The sequence below is a fragment of the Haliaeetus albicilla genome, chromosome 6, assembly GCF_947461875.1.
Source record: "Haliaeetus albicilla chromosome 6, bHalAlb1.1, whole genome shotgun sequence".
Taxonomy (NCBI): Eukaryota; Metazoa; Chordata; class Aves; order Accipitriformes; family Accipitridae; genus Haliaeetus; species Haliaeetus albicilla.
The window spans coordinates 17,114,376-17,133,870 of NC_091488.1; the positions used below are offsets into that span (position 1 = coordinate 17,114,376).

Below are 19,495 nucleotides of genomic sequence, written 5' to 3' on the forward strand. Positions count from 1 at the left end.
AACATATAAAAGGGGCTTATAAGATCGAGAAAGACTTTTTACCAAGGCCTGTAGTGACACGACAAGAGGCAACAGTTTTAAATTGAAAGAGGGTAGATTTAGGTTAGATGTAAGGAAGAAGTTCTTCACTGTGAGGGTGGTGAGGCACTGGAACAGGTTGCTCAAAGAAGCTGTGGATGCTCCATCCCTGGAAGTGTTCAGGGCCAGGTTGGATGGGGCTTTGAGCAACCTGGTCTAGTGGAAGGTGTCCCTGCCCACGGCAGGGGGGTTGGACTAGATGATCTCTGAATGTGCCTGCCAACCCAAACCATTCTACGATTCGATGATTCTACGATTATATTTTCAAGTGATGCATTTCTCTGATGTTTTGAAAAAGTCAGCTGCACAATAATGATTAGCTAACAGAAAAAAATTATGTTACCCTGAGGCAAAATATATGTGTTCATAAGAAAACAACCACACATGCCATCTGAATCTATTTTATCTGCTGAAAAAAAAAGTGTGAATAAACTTGATATATCAATTGTTTTACACTGCAAGTATGTATGATTTTAGCCTTAGGTGTATCCTATAAAACAACCTTTAAATTGCTGTCCCTGTTAGTGATCTTTATGCATGGATAAAACCTGGACACACTTGCTTTGCTTCCACAGCAGCTACATTGTCATTCTTTCATTTTTACATTCTCAATAGTAAAAAAAGCTTCATGAGTTTCTTTTTTGATGCTATGCTAGTGATGGTTCAATTACATGTAGGCGTCTACCATGAACAAATGAGAAATAGCATAAGCTGTAATAAGCTGTTAGCAATTATGTAGTCTAGTAATTTCAAAACCCATGAAACATCTTTAAATAGTCTTTTAAAATATCACACTTTTATTTATCTATAGAACATTTTCACTGGGATCGTCATAGTGTGTGTAGGATGTTGGCCAGCTAAAAATGCAGAGAGATTACTTACACTGTATTTTACATCACAAATATTTGCTCTGTGTTCTCTCCCACCAGTGCACCCCACTCAACTGGTACTTAGCCTAGGGTAGGTATGTGGGATAAGACCATATTTAAATATCAAAAGATTATGTATGCAATCTATTATTTCTTAAACTAGGCCAGAGCTATGCAGGGAATATATATCAAACATAACTTTTTGTGTTTCAGTATGAAGTTTATATGAAACAAAAAAGGTCTTTCTGTTTTTAATTTTTACCCTTTGCAATGGGAATTGACCTGGGACGAGAAGGTAGTGGGAAGAGATTCTACAATCTAAAATTAAACATGGCCCAGCTCTTGTCTCAGGAGGTAGCTATACTTCTCACGGTTGCCCTTATGCATATTCAAATGCATAGTTCAAATTACAGTCTCTGCGAAAAGAGTTTCTCCACTGTTCAGCTTTTTTCTGCTCTCCACTCAAACTGCCACTGTGGCCCCAGCGTTATCCAAAGTGCAGCAAAGCCCACTTCTCTCTTGATTTCAGCATGTAGCTCTCAAACCTGCCTTCTGGAGTCTCCTCAGCAGCTTGCAACGCATCACCAACACAATACAGTAAAGCTCCGGTGAAGCGGTACTCCTCCTCCACTTACAGCCTGCACAGGCTGAATGGAAATTTCCAAAGAGATGCTTAGGGACGGTCTGTCCCTAAAACTTTTGAAGCCTGTCAGGAAGAGGCAGGCTTCAGCCGTGATTCAGTGCTCCCACCCGGCCCGAGGCACTCGGTGAGCGTCTGCACCGACAGCTTCTATGCCCACCGCACATTTTGCGCAGCGAGGTTTTTCAGTTTGCGGTGCTATTCGTGAGCCTATCCCTAAGATCTTTCTCCCTGCTGCACCTGTAATAAATACACAGCCGGGACTGGGGCCGGCTATGTTTTAACGTAGCCTCACGGTGCGCCCACAGCACGTTTTTCATCTTCGAAGCCTGCAACCCAGCACTGCCGCAAGACAAGGCGAAAGGAGGACTTCTTCTCAGGGCTCTCTTCCTACTTTTCCCTAGGGGGCCAGGTCTCCTCAGGCTGGACTCCACCCCGACAGCAGGGCTTGCCCAGCGCTCTGGTTCAAGGTGCCCCTGACAGGGCCTACAGGAGGGATGCCGCTGACAGGAACCCGGGTCCGGCAAAGCCTCCACCCAGCCCGGTGTCGCCGCTGCCGCACGCCCCGCCGCAGCGCGTCCCGCCGACCCGCCTTTCTCCCTTCTCCCCTCTTCCCCGGGGGGCGGCCGGCCGGCCGGCAGCCGCTTAACGGCCGCCCTCGCGCCCCGCCTCACGCCAGCCCCGCCGCCCCGCTTCTCCCCCCGCCGCTGCCGCCTCTCCCCCCACCCCCGCCCCCTACCGACTTCCGGTGGCGGGAGGCGCAATGCGGAAGGGACGGCGGGGCCGGAGCGGAAGTGAGGTCCCGCCGGCTCCCGCGGCAGGGAGCGGAGCGGAGGGGAGCGGAGCGGGCGGCCGCTGGTGGCAGGTGGCGCGGCCGGTGAGGGAGGCGCTGGTACCGCTGCGGCTGGGGGGCTGGGGGGGCGGCAGCGCCGGGGGGGGCGCTCGGCGCCTGTCAGTGAGCGGCGGAGCCGGCCCGGCTGTCGCCGTCGCGGGGCTCGGGCCGCGGGGGCGCCGCTGGCGCCAGACAAGATGGAGGCTCTGTCAGCGTCGTGGGTACCGGCGGCACCGGGCTGTGGCGGGCGGCGGTGCGCGCCTGCCCTGGGCGGCAGGTGGTAGCGGGGCGGGGAGCTGCCGGCCCGGTGCCGGCTCCGGGGCTGCCCCTCGGCCGGGCGGTGGGAAACTCGCGGCTGTCCGGTGGCCCCCTTCCTCCTGCCCGGCAAGGGAGAGGGGCTTCGGGCGAAGGGCCGGACGGGCGCCGCTGCTCCCCGGGCGGTGCTGCGCCCGCAGGGGCTGCGCTGGAGGGTGGGGGCCGGCAGGTTCCGTACCGGCGGCTTCGAGTCCGCGTCCGCCCTGGAGGCTACGGACACTGAGCCGAAGGGAGGGGGGAGAGGGCAGGGAGCCCCCCTCCTGGCTTTCAGAAGAGCCTTCCCTCGCTGTCTGTTTCCTGAGCTTAAGCCCTCAAAATCTGGCTACTTTCGCGTTTGCTTACAGTTTCTTATTGTTTGGGCTTTTTTATTGTTTTAAAGGAAGATCTTACCTCTGTGGTTTACAGGCTGTTTCACTAGTGCAATACTGCAATGTTTCGGTCGTCAGCCACTGCAGGGGAGGGTTTAAATCCAAACAAAAACCTGCTTTCATTTAAAAAAGAAAACCAAAATAGGTTAATGTTTTTGTATGATCTTTTAAAACGCCTTAACAGCTTTAGTGTTTAAAATATGCTGTCTTTTTGTACAAGGTCAGAATCGGTAAAATAGATCTGAAAATTGAAGCCTACCCAGGCTTCTGGTCCTCTGCATTTGACATTAATTTACGATTAAGATAGTCACCACTCTTAAGTATTCGTGGTGCCTACAGAACCTTATTTTAATCCCCCCCTTTTTTTTTTCTAAGAAGAAATCCTATTAAGTATGGTGAAAGAAATTCTCATCTCTGAGAAACTTAAATAAATCCTTTATTTTGAAAGGTGTTTCTCTGGGTAATTGTGTTTTTGAAACATTGTTATGTTGTCTTTAGATAGTCCTTGTATTTGTTTTGGAACATGAGATGAAATAAGTCTTGTGAGATAGAAAGAGTGAGCAGGTCTTTTTTTGTTGTTTGTTAAACATGTAAAATCCCTAGGAAAGGATGCAAGTCAGACCTGCTTTGCAGAAGGTATCTGGAAGCACGAGAAGGTTTCACTAACATCATTTTGTGTTGGACAGGACTGCCTCTGATAAAGGCAAAATGGCTTTCAGTAAAGGATACCGTGTCTATCACAAGCTGGATCCACTTCCATTCAGTGTGATAGTGGAAACCAGAAACAGAGAAGAATGTCTCATGTTTGAATCCGGAGCTGTGGCTGTCCTCTGTAAGTCAATATGTTTTGATAACTACAATGTAAAAAGTTGGCAGACTTGACATTGTGTAAACAATTTATTTATGGAATATAAAGAAGCACTATTCTGTTTTCTTATTTGCTGATGCAGAGGCTTCTTATTTAAATGAGGAAAAAAAAAGACATTTTCATATCTTCATCTGTTGAGAGAAAATTTTACACATTTAATTACATTTCATCATGCATGTATATTTTCATGTACACTAAATTTTCTTCGAGTAGCTTCTAACAACATCTGCTTATTTTTTTGGTTCTGAACAACCTTCTCCTTTTGAATACATGATAACTTATTGAAAAGCTAATTCTCTGTGTTGTATTTCATAATAAAAAATTCTATATTCTTAAATGGTATATCATCTTAATTTGTTTTTATCTCATTTTGTATCATGATTTTTGATGGCTTTTTGATTTTTAGCTTTATTTTGTCCCTGTATTTTTGACCTATCTTGAGACTCTGTATTGATTTGTCTTGTAATAAAATGAGTAATATTTGGAGCAAGGTGTCTTGCATTGCAAAGTTATTTTTACATGTTTTCAGTGATAAATGTATTAAATGTTTCCCTTAAATTCTTTTTGCCCCCCCTTTTTTTTAAGTCATAGTTGAAGGAGGACACTAAAATGAGAAGTGTAGAAAAGATCTGTGAAGCCTATAGATAGGGTTTTAAAATGTAGTTCTGTTTGTAGTCTTCAGAAAGTCTGAGCACCTTGTTGCACAGAGTTTCTAAGCTTGTTTTTGACTCTTTTGTAGAAAACTTTCATACCATGGAATTATTTTATTTTTTTTAAGTCAATAATGTTTTAACGAATTCATTCTGATGCCTGTTTGTGGTTTTCTAGCCTAGCTATTCTGAGCACCCAATCAAAAAATGGGAGATTTTATTCACTGCCTGAAGTCTGAGTGGACTCAAAACCCTACCTTTCAGGAGGATGCTCTGGCTTTGAGACTGTGGAGTAGGCTGAATGGGGAATGTGTTCTCTAACAAGACTCAAGAGTTAGAAATGCGATTTCCAAAGAAGAGCGGGACTTGAGATATGTTTCCTTTCTTCCGTATTTGCAATTGGCTCTTCTATACTTGAGTGTGTTCCTTGGCAGTGGCATGGTGTCCTTCTGAGGCACCTGACTGCCCCTGTGTAAGGTACTTAGAAGTTGGATCATATTGTCATCAGTACTGGACAGGCTGTATGAATAAGTACTGTCTAGCATACAGCTTAATCTGCATCTTTAATGTGTGATTAGAACAAGCTGCCATTAACTGTTAGAGGCCTAGCAATGGGACATGCCAGCATGATTGACATTATAGCTGCAATTATATGATGATCCGGGTGAGAAACAATGAGTGCTTTTCTATTTTTGAGAATTGTTTTTTTTCTGATACAGTTTCTTCTTACTATATATTTAAGTAATTTCATTGACTTTGCCAGCAGTATTTGAAAGGCATTGTGTAGTGTGGATTGGGTTGGGAATAAGTGTCCAGTCATAAAGCTAGTGAACAGTTTTAGTGAAATCCATAAAACGGGGAAAAATGCTTTGAAGATTTGTGGAAAACTTTATTTTAGCATGTATTTAGTAATTAGTGAACATGCTTAAGCTACTTAAGGAGCAATGTATTAAAAATAATTTATTCCTGAAAGTTATGCTCAAAAAGGACAGTAGGTTAGTTGGTTTTTGTGCTGTGATACACTGCAGGCACCTGGATAAATGTTCTTCTCTAAAATTTAAAAAACATATCAAAGTTTCTGCCCTCTTCTATGCCTCACGTTGTTACCAAACAGAGGAATTGGGACCTGAAGGAAGTTCAAAAGCCTCTCTTCTCTTGGGTTCTGTACTTAGTAATAGCATGTTATTAATCTATAAAGGTTTGTCTTTGGTATTCTAATTGGTAGGTTACAACATAGTAAACATTCATACTTAGCTAGGAGTAGTTACTCTGAATATTGTTTTTAGTAACCTTAACCGGTAAACTGCTTACTCTTTTTCTATCTGGTAAATGGGCATATTTTCCTGATGCATATTTAGCTGTGGCATTTTGCTTTAATTCCCGTTTTGCACCTCGACTCTTTAGGTACTGAAACATGATTCTTTTGTTAATGGTTGAAAGATCACAATCATATCCTTGAACTGACAGCAGAAAAAGTGCGGAGTTCCCTAGCTCAGGATTTTGTTTTCTCCTTTTCTGCTTGCTGTTCTCTTCTGGTATCTATTCTTTTTAATACATATTTAAAGGAGTACAATTATTAGTGCTTGGGGGAGATTTGTAAAGTACTACTACTCCATCTCTCTAGTCGTGCCACAGAAACCAGTCAGAAGATTCTAGTCTGTAGCTATACAAACTTCTGGATGTTGGTACAAATCTAAAAGCCAAAGTTAATGAAAGACTGGCCGTTGGGGGAGATTCCCCAGATGTTTGTAAAATCTGTGTGAATAGATAGAAAAATGGTCAAATCAAGTATATATCAATTTAAATCCAGAACAGCATCACTTTAAATTGTTAAAAACTCAATATTTTTTGCTGGTGGTGGTAACACTTTTTAGACTCAACAAAAATTGACAATACTGATCTCAAACTGTTAGACATTTTTCAAAAGATTTTAATAAATACTGAAGATAAAAAAAGGTGTTCAGCCTTATACCCAATCACAGTTCTTACCTGTATGTAGAATGTTAATAAAGACACAACCTGGTGAAACACACTTTACCATTAAAAGTGATTCATGTGATTTGGTTCTGAGAGCCTTAGTGAACCGCATCTTCTGCGGTATCCATGTATAGAAATTCCGATTTGAAATGGGCTAAGAGAAGGGAATGAAAGCTTACTGATCCTTTAAATGTCATCTTAAAGGAAGTACATCTGTCATTTTGCTGAGGGAAGGATAACAGTATTAACCTTCATCCGCTTTACACTCAATAAAGCATTGCAAGATGATTCAGAGGGTTTCGTTAGGCCTCTGTATGAAATGCTATACAACTCATATGTTGTGTGATTTTCAGTGTGTGTTATATGTGCACTGAATCTGTTATTCAAGTCAACAAAATAAGATGGAGGAGAGGAAGAGGGTCAAAGCGATGGTTCACAGAAGTGGCTGTTGCATAATCATTCAGTCTTAACATGGAAGCAGCCCAAGCCACGCTTCTGCTGGAAGCGTTCTATGTACTGCTTGTAACACGGATTAGCTAATGTTACTGTGACCAAAACATCTGAGAGATACTTTGCTTGCCTTTATATATTTAATACCTCTTTTATTGACTCACTCCTAGTATTGGGTTAGCCCAAGATATTGAAGTCTGAGGGGATCCTGCCAACTTGCTTCTGAAGGTATTGTAAGAGCACCGAGTTTTAAATGTCAGCAGCTTCACTGCTGATTTGTTTAGATTTTAGTGGGAAGATGACATAGATTTATTTTTTCTTATTTGACATATAAAATAGACAGTATATTTATTTTTTTAAATAGGACTCTTTAATGAGATATCTTACCTGTAAAGATTTTATTGACTGAGCAGGAGGGTGTTCTCTCTCCCTGTTCCTCTCTGGTGAGTCATAACAAAACGAGTGGGAAGCTGTCTACTCCTGTCGCCTGCGATGACTAAAGGAGAATGTTCTGTTGTCTGGGAAAATACTGAGCCCTGAGTGGAGAGAGCAGGAGCTTCATGCACATCCTTTGACTTCAGTTTTATGGTAAAGCTGAAAAGATAGCAGGTGTGAACAGGAAGAGGCACTTTGCCCACCCTGAGTTTTTTGTAGAGCTAGATAAAGGAAGAGCTGTAATAACATGTGTGCAGCAGGCATCCTGATACTCATAGTCATATTTAGCAAAGCTACTCTATCACCCATTCACATTCCACTTCTTTTTAAAATGAAAATTCTTCCACACTGCATTCTTCAGGCGGGGCAGGGAGGGGGGGAAGCAGATATGCTATTATCTATCCATGGTAGCAGATGGGATATAATTTGGCAAGAGATTTGAAGTTGACGTGGTGCTTGAGGAAACTTAGACACACAAAAAAGAAACATACTGACAGATACAGTTGATGAGCACCTGCTATATGTACATAATTATTAAGGAGCATAACATTCTGTATGCTCAAAACCAGAGGTTTTTTTTCTTTGGTGTTTGCTGCCATCAGTAATAAACTGCTACTGTGTGATTCTCCCCACCCCGCCAATAATATTTATATAGAGTTTTGAGTGGAACCACATCCCCTTAACTAGGAAAGGAGAATATTTCAAAATAAATTACTACATTCTGTTTTTCATGATGGGATCCTATAAAATAAGCTTAATATATTTTCCTGTTTTATGTACATATGTAAAGGAACAATAATAAGAATTAAAATTCTTCAAGCAGTAATTTATCCTCTGGAAAGAGTGTCTTTATGTTAGAGAGAAAAGGACAAATACAGGCTATGGTAGAAACAATTTTTGAATGTATTTTGATGTAATATATTAATCTGAAGCCAATTTGAAGGGACCAATGTGAAGGGACTAGGATGCAAAGGCAAACAGCAATTTCACCTTCCTGTCTTTGTTACTATTTTGACTGAGTGTCATCTTCTGGACTGCGCCTTCCCATTAAACAGTATCTCAAAACACTTAAGAAGCTGCAGGGAAGCAACAGCTACAGTAGATGCCAAGGGCAGCCATGCTGATGGAAGAGGCTGTAACTTGTCCTCCTGTCATCAGGTGCCTTTCCTAGGATTCTGCCAGAATTCACTATCCTTTTGAATCTACTGGGAAGATGTTCTGATCATTGCTTTCCAGGCATTTCCAAGAATGCTAGTCTAGCACACTTTGAAAAATACAAGAAGTACAGTAAGAATCTTCCCAGGAGGTTGATGGAGGCAGTGACTCTTGCCTGGGAGGACTGTGTCCTCTTTGAATGGTGGATCTGTAGGAATTTGGTCCACAGTTCTGGATATATTAAAAAGAAGTTACAGCAGAATCTGAAGGCTATTTGCTTCTTAAGGTAGACTAGCTTTACACCAATAGTACAGACTATTCTGTATGTGTACCACAGGCCTTTGCATTATTTTAACAAGGGATTTCACTGGCAACAAATAATTCTCTTTATGAATGTTCTCTTTTCAATTCAGTAAATTTTCATTTCTATAGTAGCACATGTTATAGTAAAAGTCTTGGTTTTGCCCTACTGGACATCCAGTGAATAATAGCTCTTGCTAATTAAATGTCATGTTAAGAAGCCTAGTTTGCATACTTCTGGAGTTACTCAGACATAATTTAGAAAAACTAATTAGCATTCCTACATTTCAGATAATTGGGTAGCTTTTTTGCATGGTAGCATGTATTCAAATTGAAAACTTTGTAATTTTGTGAATTGACTTGTACAGGCAAAAATTGCGACAGTTGGCTTTCATGTAAAATAACTAGATTTTAGGCAAAGTATTCAGTATCAGAAGAAAATATTTGTAGATTATTGGTGCTATGAAGTTTTGCATTCAGTGGCAAATGTGTAGCTGGGTCAGAAAGCCCAAAGCTGATGGAAAGGAGGTGCTTGTAGGCTGTTACATAGGTCAGCTTTGTTTTCACACTTTTATTTCTCAGTTTGTTTATTTGCCCCTTGTCAGTGGTATTAGCTGAAACTATACATTTTGTGAAGTAAATTTACATAGTATTGAAAAATAATGTTAAAGCAACCAAGCCTTCTATTTGCTCATCTGTTACAATTATTTTTGTTGTTGTTGTTCTGAACAGTGGGTTTTTTTCTGGTGTGTAGTGTTTAAATATAATTGCTAACATCTAGAGATGTCTGGGTTTTTTTTCATTGCTGGGTAGCGGTGATTTGTTATTTGGAGGTTCCTCCCCATAGTCTTAAGATACATGTTGATTATGGTAACGTAAATGTCTTTGTGAAGTGAATAATGGTACCTTATAATTTGAACTAGCAAATAGAGTGGAAAAAAAAAATCATCCTGTTAATTCAAAGCAAATATTGTATGAATTATGGCAGATTTAAATATCAACTGCCATCCAGTTTTCTATGCATCTATTCATGTCAGCAAAGTATCAAAAGTAATAAAATGATTCCTCTGTTGGTTGATTTATAAATGGAAGTGGTGGCTCCACTCTGATTTTAATGTCATCTATGTGGTAATATTAAAGTGTTAGCTTTAATTTAAATACCAGAAGTTTAACTGTCCTAGTTTGACAAAAAGCTTGAAAACCTCAATCTTAAAAGCTCAAAAACCAACTGTGTAAGAATAGTTCATAAATTTTTCAGATTTTAAACTTTTTAAAGTGACAGTGACATGAGCTTTTTCTTGTCTAACTTAAATGAGACATCTTGTTTCTGAAGGAATTGCACATAATTTCAGGAGTGTGTCTTTGTTCCCAGCTCAGTGTCCCATGTTCTAGCTAGGAATTGTAGCCACTAACTTATAATGTGTCATCGTGGCACTTTGTGAACCCACCAAGAAGAGAACATAACTGTAGAAAGCCTAAATAATAACTTTTAATGTGATTTTAACTTTTTAATTGTTAAAATTGCAAAACTAATTTCTAGTCTGGAATTAAGCAGAATATGTGTTGAACCAAATTGTCCTGAAGACAGGATTTCTGATGGGCTTCCATTTGCATAACAGTAAGAGGGCTGACATAATCCCTTTAAAATAATTTAATCAGTCACCTTTCTTAAATGAGTCAGTGATTGATAAGGTGTGATTATTACAGGTGCACACTTGTGATTTAACTTGGAACAAATGAGGTGTTAACATTTAAAAGTACTATAACCTATTAATTTTTAATAAAGATTGACTTAAAATTATTTTATTCTTTTTCTCTTGACACTGAAAATGAGGCTTGCTGGCTTTCTACAACAATCCCTTACAACTTGACCTGAAAACCACATTAAAAGTGTTGTGGTTTGGTTTTTTGAGGTTTTCCTTTTTTTTTTGGTTTGGGGTTTTTTTTTTGTACTGCTAAATAGCGAGTCATTATTTCTGTTTTAGAAATTAATCAACTTGAATCTAATTAATGCAGTGCGTTAAGCAGAAGCTGCTTTTAATTTCCTTTCTGCTTAAATCTGAACTGACACAAAGTAATAGAACAAATACTGTCTTGTAAAGTTTGTGTCCATCTTCATATACGGACATGTATGCTTGCATTGTCTACTGTTTAGTGCTCCTTTACAGTATAATTTAAAATCTGTTAAGTCCAGTGTTATGGATGAAAGTTGTCATTCCAGCTGGTAATTTCTGGCTTTACAAGTTGCATGTCTTAATTGATTCTTCTTTGTGAGTGATAGTGTTTTATATTTTTTTCAGACAGCCTTAATTGTGTTTTTGCTTACTTCCAGCTATTTAAAGATGAATAAATAGAAAAGTCAATTTCTCAGGGAGAAGTAGGTTCATTAATTTGTAGGACTTTGTTTTTCCAAGTGCATATTTATATTAGCTGCATTTTTTTTTCAAGATAGGGAGCTCATAAATCAAAGTCAAAAGGGTTCTTGTGGCTGCAGGCCAGCCTACCATTCTGGGAAGAGATGTTCTCATTCATTAAGAATGTTACAGAGGAAATGAGGAAATGCTCTTGGAAATGCTCTCTCCTTCTGTCAGGATTACTTTAGCCTTCCTGTGGTTTAACTTCTAAGCTGCAGTTCACCCAGTTAGTAATTTCAGCTATTCATAGAGGAAACTGAAAGTTGGCTTTGCATACACTGCATATTGTAGTGATGGGGTCTTAGCCATTTTTGTAACTTCAGTGACTCTTGCATATTCAGATGTATCTGATGACTTTGCATGCTGAATGAAGTGAGAGAGCATAAATCTTCATGAAGCTTACTGCTTTGGTAAAGAAGGAGGAGTTAAATATGATACTTATGGGGAGAATCTGAATGGTTTCAGAGCACTTACATTGCTATTCACACTCTTTGGTATGGAGTGATATGAAAACCTGCAAATTTAATTTTGGTATCTTCAGAAATGGGAAATGCCATGTGCAGTGGCAGTCAGTAATAGATTACATTCTGGCCTGGGCATTTGGGTTTTTTTCTTTTAGCATCCATAAATGAAAGGCATCCTAGCGGCTAGCACTGGTGGAGGCGCTGGTTCAGGAAATTCTTGTACATGTTTGGAGGCTAAAAGGACTTTCGGTCTAAACCAGCTGTAAAACCATTTGCATGTTTTCATAGCATTACTGCTTGTTCCTACTGGGACCCTGAGGACACCACCAGCCCTGACTGTCCCTGCCCAGCCCCCCCGGGGCCTCCCCCACCGTGCCCACAGCCCAGGACCCCACTTCAGTCCCCTCAGAGCTGTCAGTCCCTGCCCCAGCAATGCTGCAGCAAAGTGCTGGTCTCTAGCTCTCCGCAGCCCTGTCCACCCTGGACATGGGGCCTGCCAAGCTGGGCTGATGTCCCAGTCCAGCCTTGGTCTGTCCCTGTCCCCATAGCCATCCTGGGACTGTATCTGGTCCCAGTTACCCTCACCAGGCCTGGTCCTTGCTCACAGACTGACATCCTGGCCTGCCCTCAGCCCATCCCATGGAGGTGCCTGATGTCTTGGGCTGGGTCTGCCCTAAGCCTGTCCTGCCTCCATGGGGGAGCCCCCATGGCTACCAGTGCCCTGGCCCCCAGGGAGATGCTGGTCCCCATGGTGTCCCAACAGTTCAAATGGAAGAAAATGGAAGGCAGTGTGATGTAGCTGTGTCTTGTTCCTGATTTCGTCTTGGTTTTCAGAAACCTCAAGTGCCTTTCCTTAATGTTGTAGCACTCCTGATCATGGGAAGTCCCTTATTGTGCATTACCCCAAAAGCAGCCTGAGCACTGCTGTAGTCAGCCATCCAAAATGCTGGAGGGAAGGGATGCTGTCCAGAGGAACCTTGACAGGCTTGAGAGGTGGGCCCATGCGAACCTGATGAAGTTCTAAAAGGCCAAGTGCAAGGTCCTGCACATGGGCTGGGGCAATCCCAAGCACAAATACAGGCTGGGTGATGAGTGGATTGAGAGCAGCCCTGCGGAGAAGGACTTGGGGGTGTTGGTTGATGAGAAGCTCAACATGACCTGGCAATGTGTGCTTGCAGCCCAGAAAGCCAAACATATCCTGGGCTGCATCAAAAGAAGCATGACCAGCAGGTCAAGGGAGGTGATTCTCCCCCTCCACTCTGCTCTCGTGAGACCCCACCTGCAGTACTGCATTCAGCTTTGGGGCCCCCAACATAAGAAGGACATGGACCTGTTGGAGTGAGTCCAGAGGAGGGCCACAAAGAAGGTCAGAGGACTGGAGCACCTCTCCTGTGAAGACAGGCTGAGAGAGTTGGTGGTGGTCAGCCTGGAGAGGAGAAGGCTCCAGGGACTCCTTACAGCAGCCTTCCAGTACCTAAGGGGGCCTACACGAAAGCTGGAGAGGGATTATTTACAAGGGCATGTAGTGATTGGACAGGGGGTAATGGCTTTAAACTGAAAGAGGGTAGATTTAGATTAGAGGTAAGGAAGAAGTTCTTCACTGTGAGGGTGGTGAGGCACTGGAACAGGGTCCATTCCTGGAAGTGTTGATGGCCAGGTTGGATGGAGTTTTGAACCACCTGGTCTAGTGGAAGGTGTCCCTGCCTATGGCAGGGGGGCTGGAACTAGGTGATCTTCAACATCCCTTCCAACCTAAACCATTCTGTGATCCCTGCGCCGCCTGCGTTGGTGGTGCTGCAGTAAGGAAGAGGCAGCAGTGTGGTGCTGTGGAGTTGCTCCCTTTTCTGCTGTCAGTGCTACTTTTGTGACTGCTTTCTTTTTAGCTTGGTTTCTTAAGAAAAAGGAGGATAATGTGAAAACGATTTTTTATCCCTCTGTATTGGCTAATATCAGTCATCACCAAATCTCATAATTCTTTCAGGTTTCATGAACACTGGTGGCTAGAGGTTCAAATGGGTTCCCTCAGTGAAGGGGAATCTGCCTTAAGAATTTATGTTATAAAGTTGTAACTCATAGTAGGCATGATGTGCCTTATGGGAGGGTGGTAGGAGCATGTTGCAGGTAACCTCTTCCGCATCCCAGCTGCCTGCTGTGGGGCCTGTTAAATGTACCTTGCGCTGTTGTGTTCTGTGGAGGCAGTAGCTGAAACCTGGGGGTAGGTGAGGATGGGCCAGGGCAGGATGGATGAAGTGAACCTTATGAGGTGTGTGATGTTTGCCGTTTTCCCATGTGAATTTTGGCCTTAAAAACAAAAAAAGCTGGGAAAAGTGCAGGCAGTGCAAGAGAAATACTTATAAGCTCACTGTGGAAAAGCTTTACTCAGAGTTCATGCTGTATTAGATCTAATGTAACTGAAAACCGTGGCATGAAATGCTTTTGGTTGGTGCTTGGGTGCTTTGTTAGGAAAATAATAATTGACTAGCCACAAGAGGTTTTTCTATTTCCATTTTTTTGTTTGTTTTTGCAACTCTTTGCTGCTCTATTAGCTTTATTTTTTGTTGATCTGAATTTGCAAAGCCCATGTTACTTAATTTACTTCGGGCATTTACTTATTAAGGCTTAGCAAGGATAACGGGCGTTCTATGCAATGGAAAAAAGAGAATAAATCCATAGAAGACAGAAAAGCCATTGTTCTGAAATGTCATTAAATGCTGGCAGGCACCTTTAAGAAAAATCCTGCAAAAAGTGTGTAACTAAACCTCATATATCATTAGTAATTTGAAATATGAAAGAAGAACGTGGCAGTTCTCTGGTTACCAAAAGTTGAGTTTGGAAGAGTAAGCTGACATCATTAAATACTTGCTGGAAAAATAGATTGAAAGAACTAGGTTTTGAAGTTTAGAAGTTGTTCTTTCCAGCCTGATGGTGATCTGGTTGAGAAAAACATGGTTTGGTGATGCTGACAAAATCACTGTCCCTAAACAATGTGTTTAGATTGGCTGCAAGTCTTAGCACTTATTATGGGTGAGGATTTTGGAAATAATCATGCTGCTATAACTCTCTTATCTTTAGAATCTGGATTACAGGAATACAGCGTATCTGTGCAAACAGTTAAAGAAGCTTTTTTGAAATGCACTTAATAAAACATTGAATGATCTTAGATTTCAGGCTGAGGTTAAATAATTGTTTAATCTGTATTGGAGTTTCTGATCCACTATAATAATAGAGCAGGCGGACATTTGAACAGAAGGGCTATGCTAAGCTTAGGGAATACTCATTAAAAAGATTCAGAACAGCAATTCTAAAGAAAATATAGCTAGTGTGAGAGGGAGCATAGCAGAATGCCAGGGCAATAAGCATTTTGATTTACGCTTTGCTTTATGTGAAATTCTGATTTTTTTTAGTGTCAAAGTGAAAATTAATTAGCAGATCATTTCTGAGGAGGGAGAAGGTGCTGATCCTTGGTGACCCAGAAATTTTGATCCCCGTGGATCCAGTGGCACAGCTGGAATTGTTGGTCTTTGTGCTTCAGGTGCAGTCTCAGTCATGAGCAAAAGCTCGGGATAGGTGGGATCCAGTTTCTGCTCTGCAGCATCTCTGTCACCTGGGTCTACAGTCAAGCTTGCGGGCCTGGTTTTTCGAGTGCTGATTGAAGTTCTAAAATGTACACTAACATTAACTCCCAGGTGAATATTGGTAGATATGCTTTAATTTCTTCTAAAATATTACAATTTTTTTTTTCCAAAATGTCTATGAAAATTGTGTTTTCCGAATCTAAGATATTGCGTTTAAATACCATTATCTTGTGGACCTACCAGAGTTTTGCTTGGAATATATCTAAAACTAGTTAAAATGCACTTGTGATAATCTTGTTTACTTATCTGGAAATAATATTGCTGCATCATGGTTTTATTCTTGGAGAAAAAAGATTTTTTTTTCATGAAAAAAAGCAGCATTTAGCACTACTCTAATTTTAACTAGTTACAGGAGAGCATTCTCATGGAACTCATTTGCCTGGGTTTTAGATGCTTTTCGTATTAGGAGATGATGTTAAAAATGCCAACGTTCTCCTTTAATATCACTTGGAGTTTTTGCAAGTCCTTTTTTTGTTGCCTAAAAACATAGCGTGATCATATTTTGTCATAAAATCAAATACTCATTTTCCATTATAAAATGCCATATGCTCATACATACTCATTTCTTTACAGAAGTTTCATGTAAACGCTACTTTTGTAATCTCTTGGCTTTTCAGTTTAGAGTGGACTCGTTCTGCCTGCCATAGTGTATGGTCTTTTTCATCATAAAATCATATGTTTTCTCTCCATAGCTTCTGCAGAGAAAGACACAATCAAGAATACCTACTCCAAAGTAATGGATGCATATGGGCTCTTGGGTGTATTAAGATTAAACCTTGGTGAGTAAAATATGTAAAACCTTAATTTTTCATTTGGGAAAGAAAATTGTGCTGCTTCTGTAAAGCTGTACAGCACAGGATCTTCGCAACAGGAACTGGGCTCTTTTTTTCTTTTTATTTTTTGTCTACATTTGTAGAGTAACTTGAAAATTTGGAGCACTCCCAGAAATGAGGGAGTAGACAAAAATAACTTCCGTTTTCACAATCGCTGTTATTTGCAGCATAGTTTCTCCTGTTTGCATTTCCTTTTCTTCTGTCGAACTTGAGAATGAGTTCTTGATGGTGGTTCTTTCTGTATTTTTTTTCAGGCAAACTTTTAGATTGTGTGCATTTAAGCATATAAATACATCAACCTCACACTCAACTAAGATTCATTGTTACCTGTGCCTTTTCTTGTTTTACAGGAGACACATTGTTGCATTATCTGGTTCTAGTAACAGGATGCATGTCTGTGGGAAAGATTCAAGACTCTGAAGTTTTTCGAGTTACTTCCACTGAATTTGTATCGTTACGAATTGATTCAACAGATGAGGATCGTATTGCAGAAGTGCGCAAAGTTTTGAACTCGGGAAATTTTTATTTTGCATGGTCTGCAACTGGTGTCAGTTTAGATCTTAGCCTTAATGCTCACCGCAGCATGCAGGAGCACACTACTGACAATAGGTTTTTCTGGTGAGTTCATAATGCGTTTTGTGAAGACATTATATAGAATAATGCATGCCTGTACAAACTAATCTGTGGCAAGTCTTTATCCTTGTCTTTATCAGCTCTTTAATGTACACCTTTGTCCCACAAATGTTGATGAGATAGAATAGCATTATTTTAACTCTAAGGACATAAGTATATTATTAATGATACAACGTTTCCATGGCCACTTGGAGTTTCTTAATTGGAAGGCACAGATTTTCACTGCTTATGATGTTATACTTTGATCTGAACAGTTGTTGTGATGCTGTGTTTCAGCTTTGGTGTCTCTTAATTCTTTATCAAGTGTGTCAGTTTTTTAAAATGAGTGTCTACAGTGCACATTGCTTGACTGCTTAACTCACTATCTTTTTACAGAATATTTTTGAATAAAGTATAGGTTTTCACGCAGAGAATTCGTGGTAGAAGGAATACTGCTGTTTCTGCCAATAAGCAGCTTAATGCCAGTGATGCATACTGTCATGTAAGAAATTCTGCTCCCATATTTTCAGCGTTTGTTAAAAAATGGTGTATGTGTCCATGAACCTTGGAAGGGTCCCGAAGACTTGGCAGTACTCTGTTAGAACAGGTGAAAATCTACATCTTCCCCCCAATTCTGTCTAACACACGAGACAACAAACCAGCTCTGGTGTATGTGCCAGTGCTACTCTACTCTGCCACTGTTTTTGTCAGATAGAGGAGTATGATCAGATTGCTATTTAAGACAAAATATGTGTATGAAGACAGAAAATAAGCTCTAGTCTTCAGAAACACATCTACCTTGATGTAGGTTTACAGGAGTTATAGGAACCTGGCTGTTTGTCTCTCTCTGCAGCTGGAAAAAGACTGGGCTCTCTGTTGAAAAGTCAGTATTTCAAGGCTTGAGAAATGATGATGCCTGTTGACCCTGTCCAAAACAACTTGGCTGATTTTGACCCCTTTCGTAAAACTTCTTAAGTTACCTGGCTCTTTTTCAGTAAGAATCAGTCCTTGCAGGAAGTAGATGGAATGTCCCAGATTCCAAGATCTAGAAATATAAACAGTAAAAGTCAATAAGAGAAAGTATTCTGCTTGTGCACTTCAGTAAGCTTTCTTGGGCTTTTTCTATTCAAAAGTACCAGTCTCGGATTGCCCAGGGAAAGAATATTATTTGCTTTCTCAGTCTTCTATCGTAATGCATCTGTATACTTTTCTGTAAAGTGAATGCATACTTGATTCATGGGATTTGAATCTTCATTAATGATTGAACTGAGGTGTTTGATAAGTTGCAGATTTTTTTTTTTTAAATTGGAAGTTTAGAATGAAAAGGCTAAAATTAAAGTGAATAGCTTCAACCTTTATACCAAATATGTTATATGCAATTATGGTAGAATTTTCTGGGCTGTGACAAAACCAGCCATCTTACTGGAGTTTACTTTTCTTTGCTATGCAGAAAGCTTTACTTCCTTTTTATACAAGTGAATGTTTCCAAAGAAGATCAAAAGCCAAGCCCCACTAAAGTGAGGTAAAACAAAAAAACTCACAACCCCCAAACTTTAGTCTTATTTACTTACTACAGTGTTGATGCACGGGTATATCCAAACTGTGGATCTTTCTTTCCTTTGAGCAGTAATTGGTATTAGAGAACTGTATTTGCAGTATATAATGTACCAACACTTAACCCTGAAATTGACATTTACAAAAATTTGAAAATCAGTTGGCTATGAATGTATTCCTGGAAGCGTGTTTGGGCAAGTGATGCATTATGGTGACATATTATAGAAATAATCAAGGTATGTTGACAAGAATTTTTTTCTAGCTGAAATTGAATGGCACTTTACCCATCACAAAAAGTAACCCCATAATTGGAATTCTGGCTTGCTGTTCCCAGAGTCTGTAATCTTTGGCTTTTCAAAGCAAGTCTGAGTGGAGAAATATAAACAAGCTTGGCGTGTTGTTTTTTGCTGGGTGAAGAGCAGAGGCTATAAGGGTTATTTTTTTAAGGTCATTAAAATTCATGGCTTCACCCCATATTCTTACTGTGCAAATGTTTAAGCTGTTCTCTTGTAAACTTTGCTATTTCAAGTGTTTAAATAAGAGTTATATCATAAAACTATAACATGCATATTTTCCTTTTCTTATTTGTAGTAGTGGGCATAAAATATAAGAAGACAGTAGCTGGCTTAACAATTTGAGCTATTTTATTTCCTTCCAGTTATTTTTTTTTTTTTTTTTTTTTTCTCGATAGGAACCAGTCACTGCATTTACATCTGAAGCACTATGGTGTGAACTGTGATGACTGGTTGTTACGTCTCATGTGTGGAGGAGTGGAGATAAGGACAATTTATGCAGCTCACAAGCAAGCAAAGGCTTGTCTCATTTCACGACTAAGCTGTGAACGGGCTGGCACCAGATTTAATGTCCGGGGAACTAACGATGATGGTCATGTTGCTAATTTTGTTGAAACAGAGCAGGTATGTTACACTACAGTGCACATTGCTTGGCTAATGAACTCAAGATAATCATGTGTGGATAGTTTTTTGCCCTAAATCAACAGATCACAAGTCAAATCTGTAACCAACAGATATTGGAATAGTTCCTTT

General features: G+C 40.6%; 1 protein-coding gene across 15 annotated transcripts in view; it reads left to right on the forward strand.

The window, feature by feature from the left end:
- The first annotated feature begins 2,326 nt into the window (after positions 1-2,326).
- Positions 2,327-19,495, forward strand: part of SYNJ1 (synaptojanin 1) — a 68,757-nt gene continuing 51,588 nt past the window's right edge. For 14 of the 15 annotated variants that reach the window (XM_069785230.1, XM_069785229.1, XM_069785231.1 and 11 more), the window contains exons 1-5: positions 2,327-2,464; positions 3,789-3,934; positions 16,143-16,229; positions 16,634-16,901; positions 19,141-19,366. In XM_069785230.1, coding sequence (XP_069641331.1) covers positions 3,811-3,934; positions 16,143-16,229; positions 16,634-16,901; positions 19,141-19,366 — 705 coding nt within the window. In that variant the 5' untranslated portion in view covers positions 2,327-2,464; positions 3,789-3,810. Of the gene's footprint in view, positions 2,465-3,788; positions 3,935-16,142; positions 16,230-16,633; positions 16,902-19,140; positions 19,367-19,495 lie in introns of those variants that run through there. The other variant, XM_069785228.1, reaches the window with a different exon arrangement.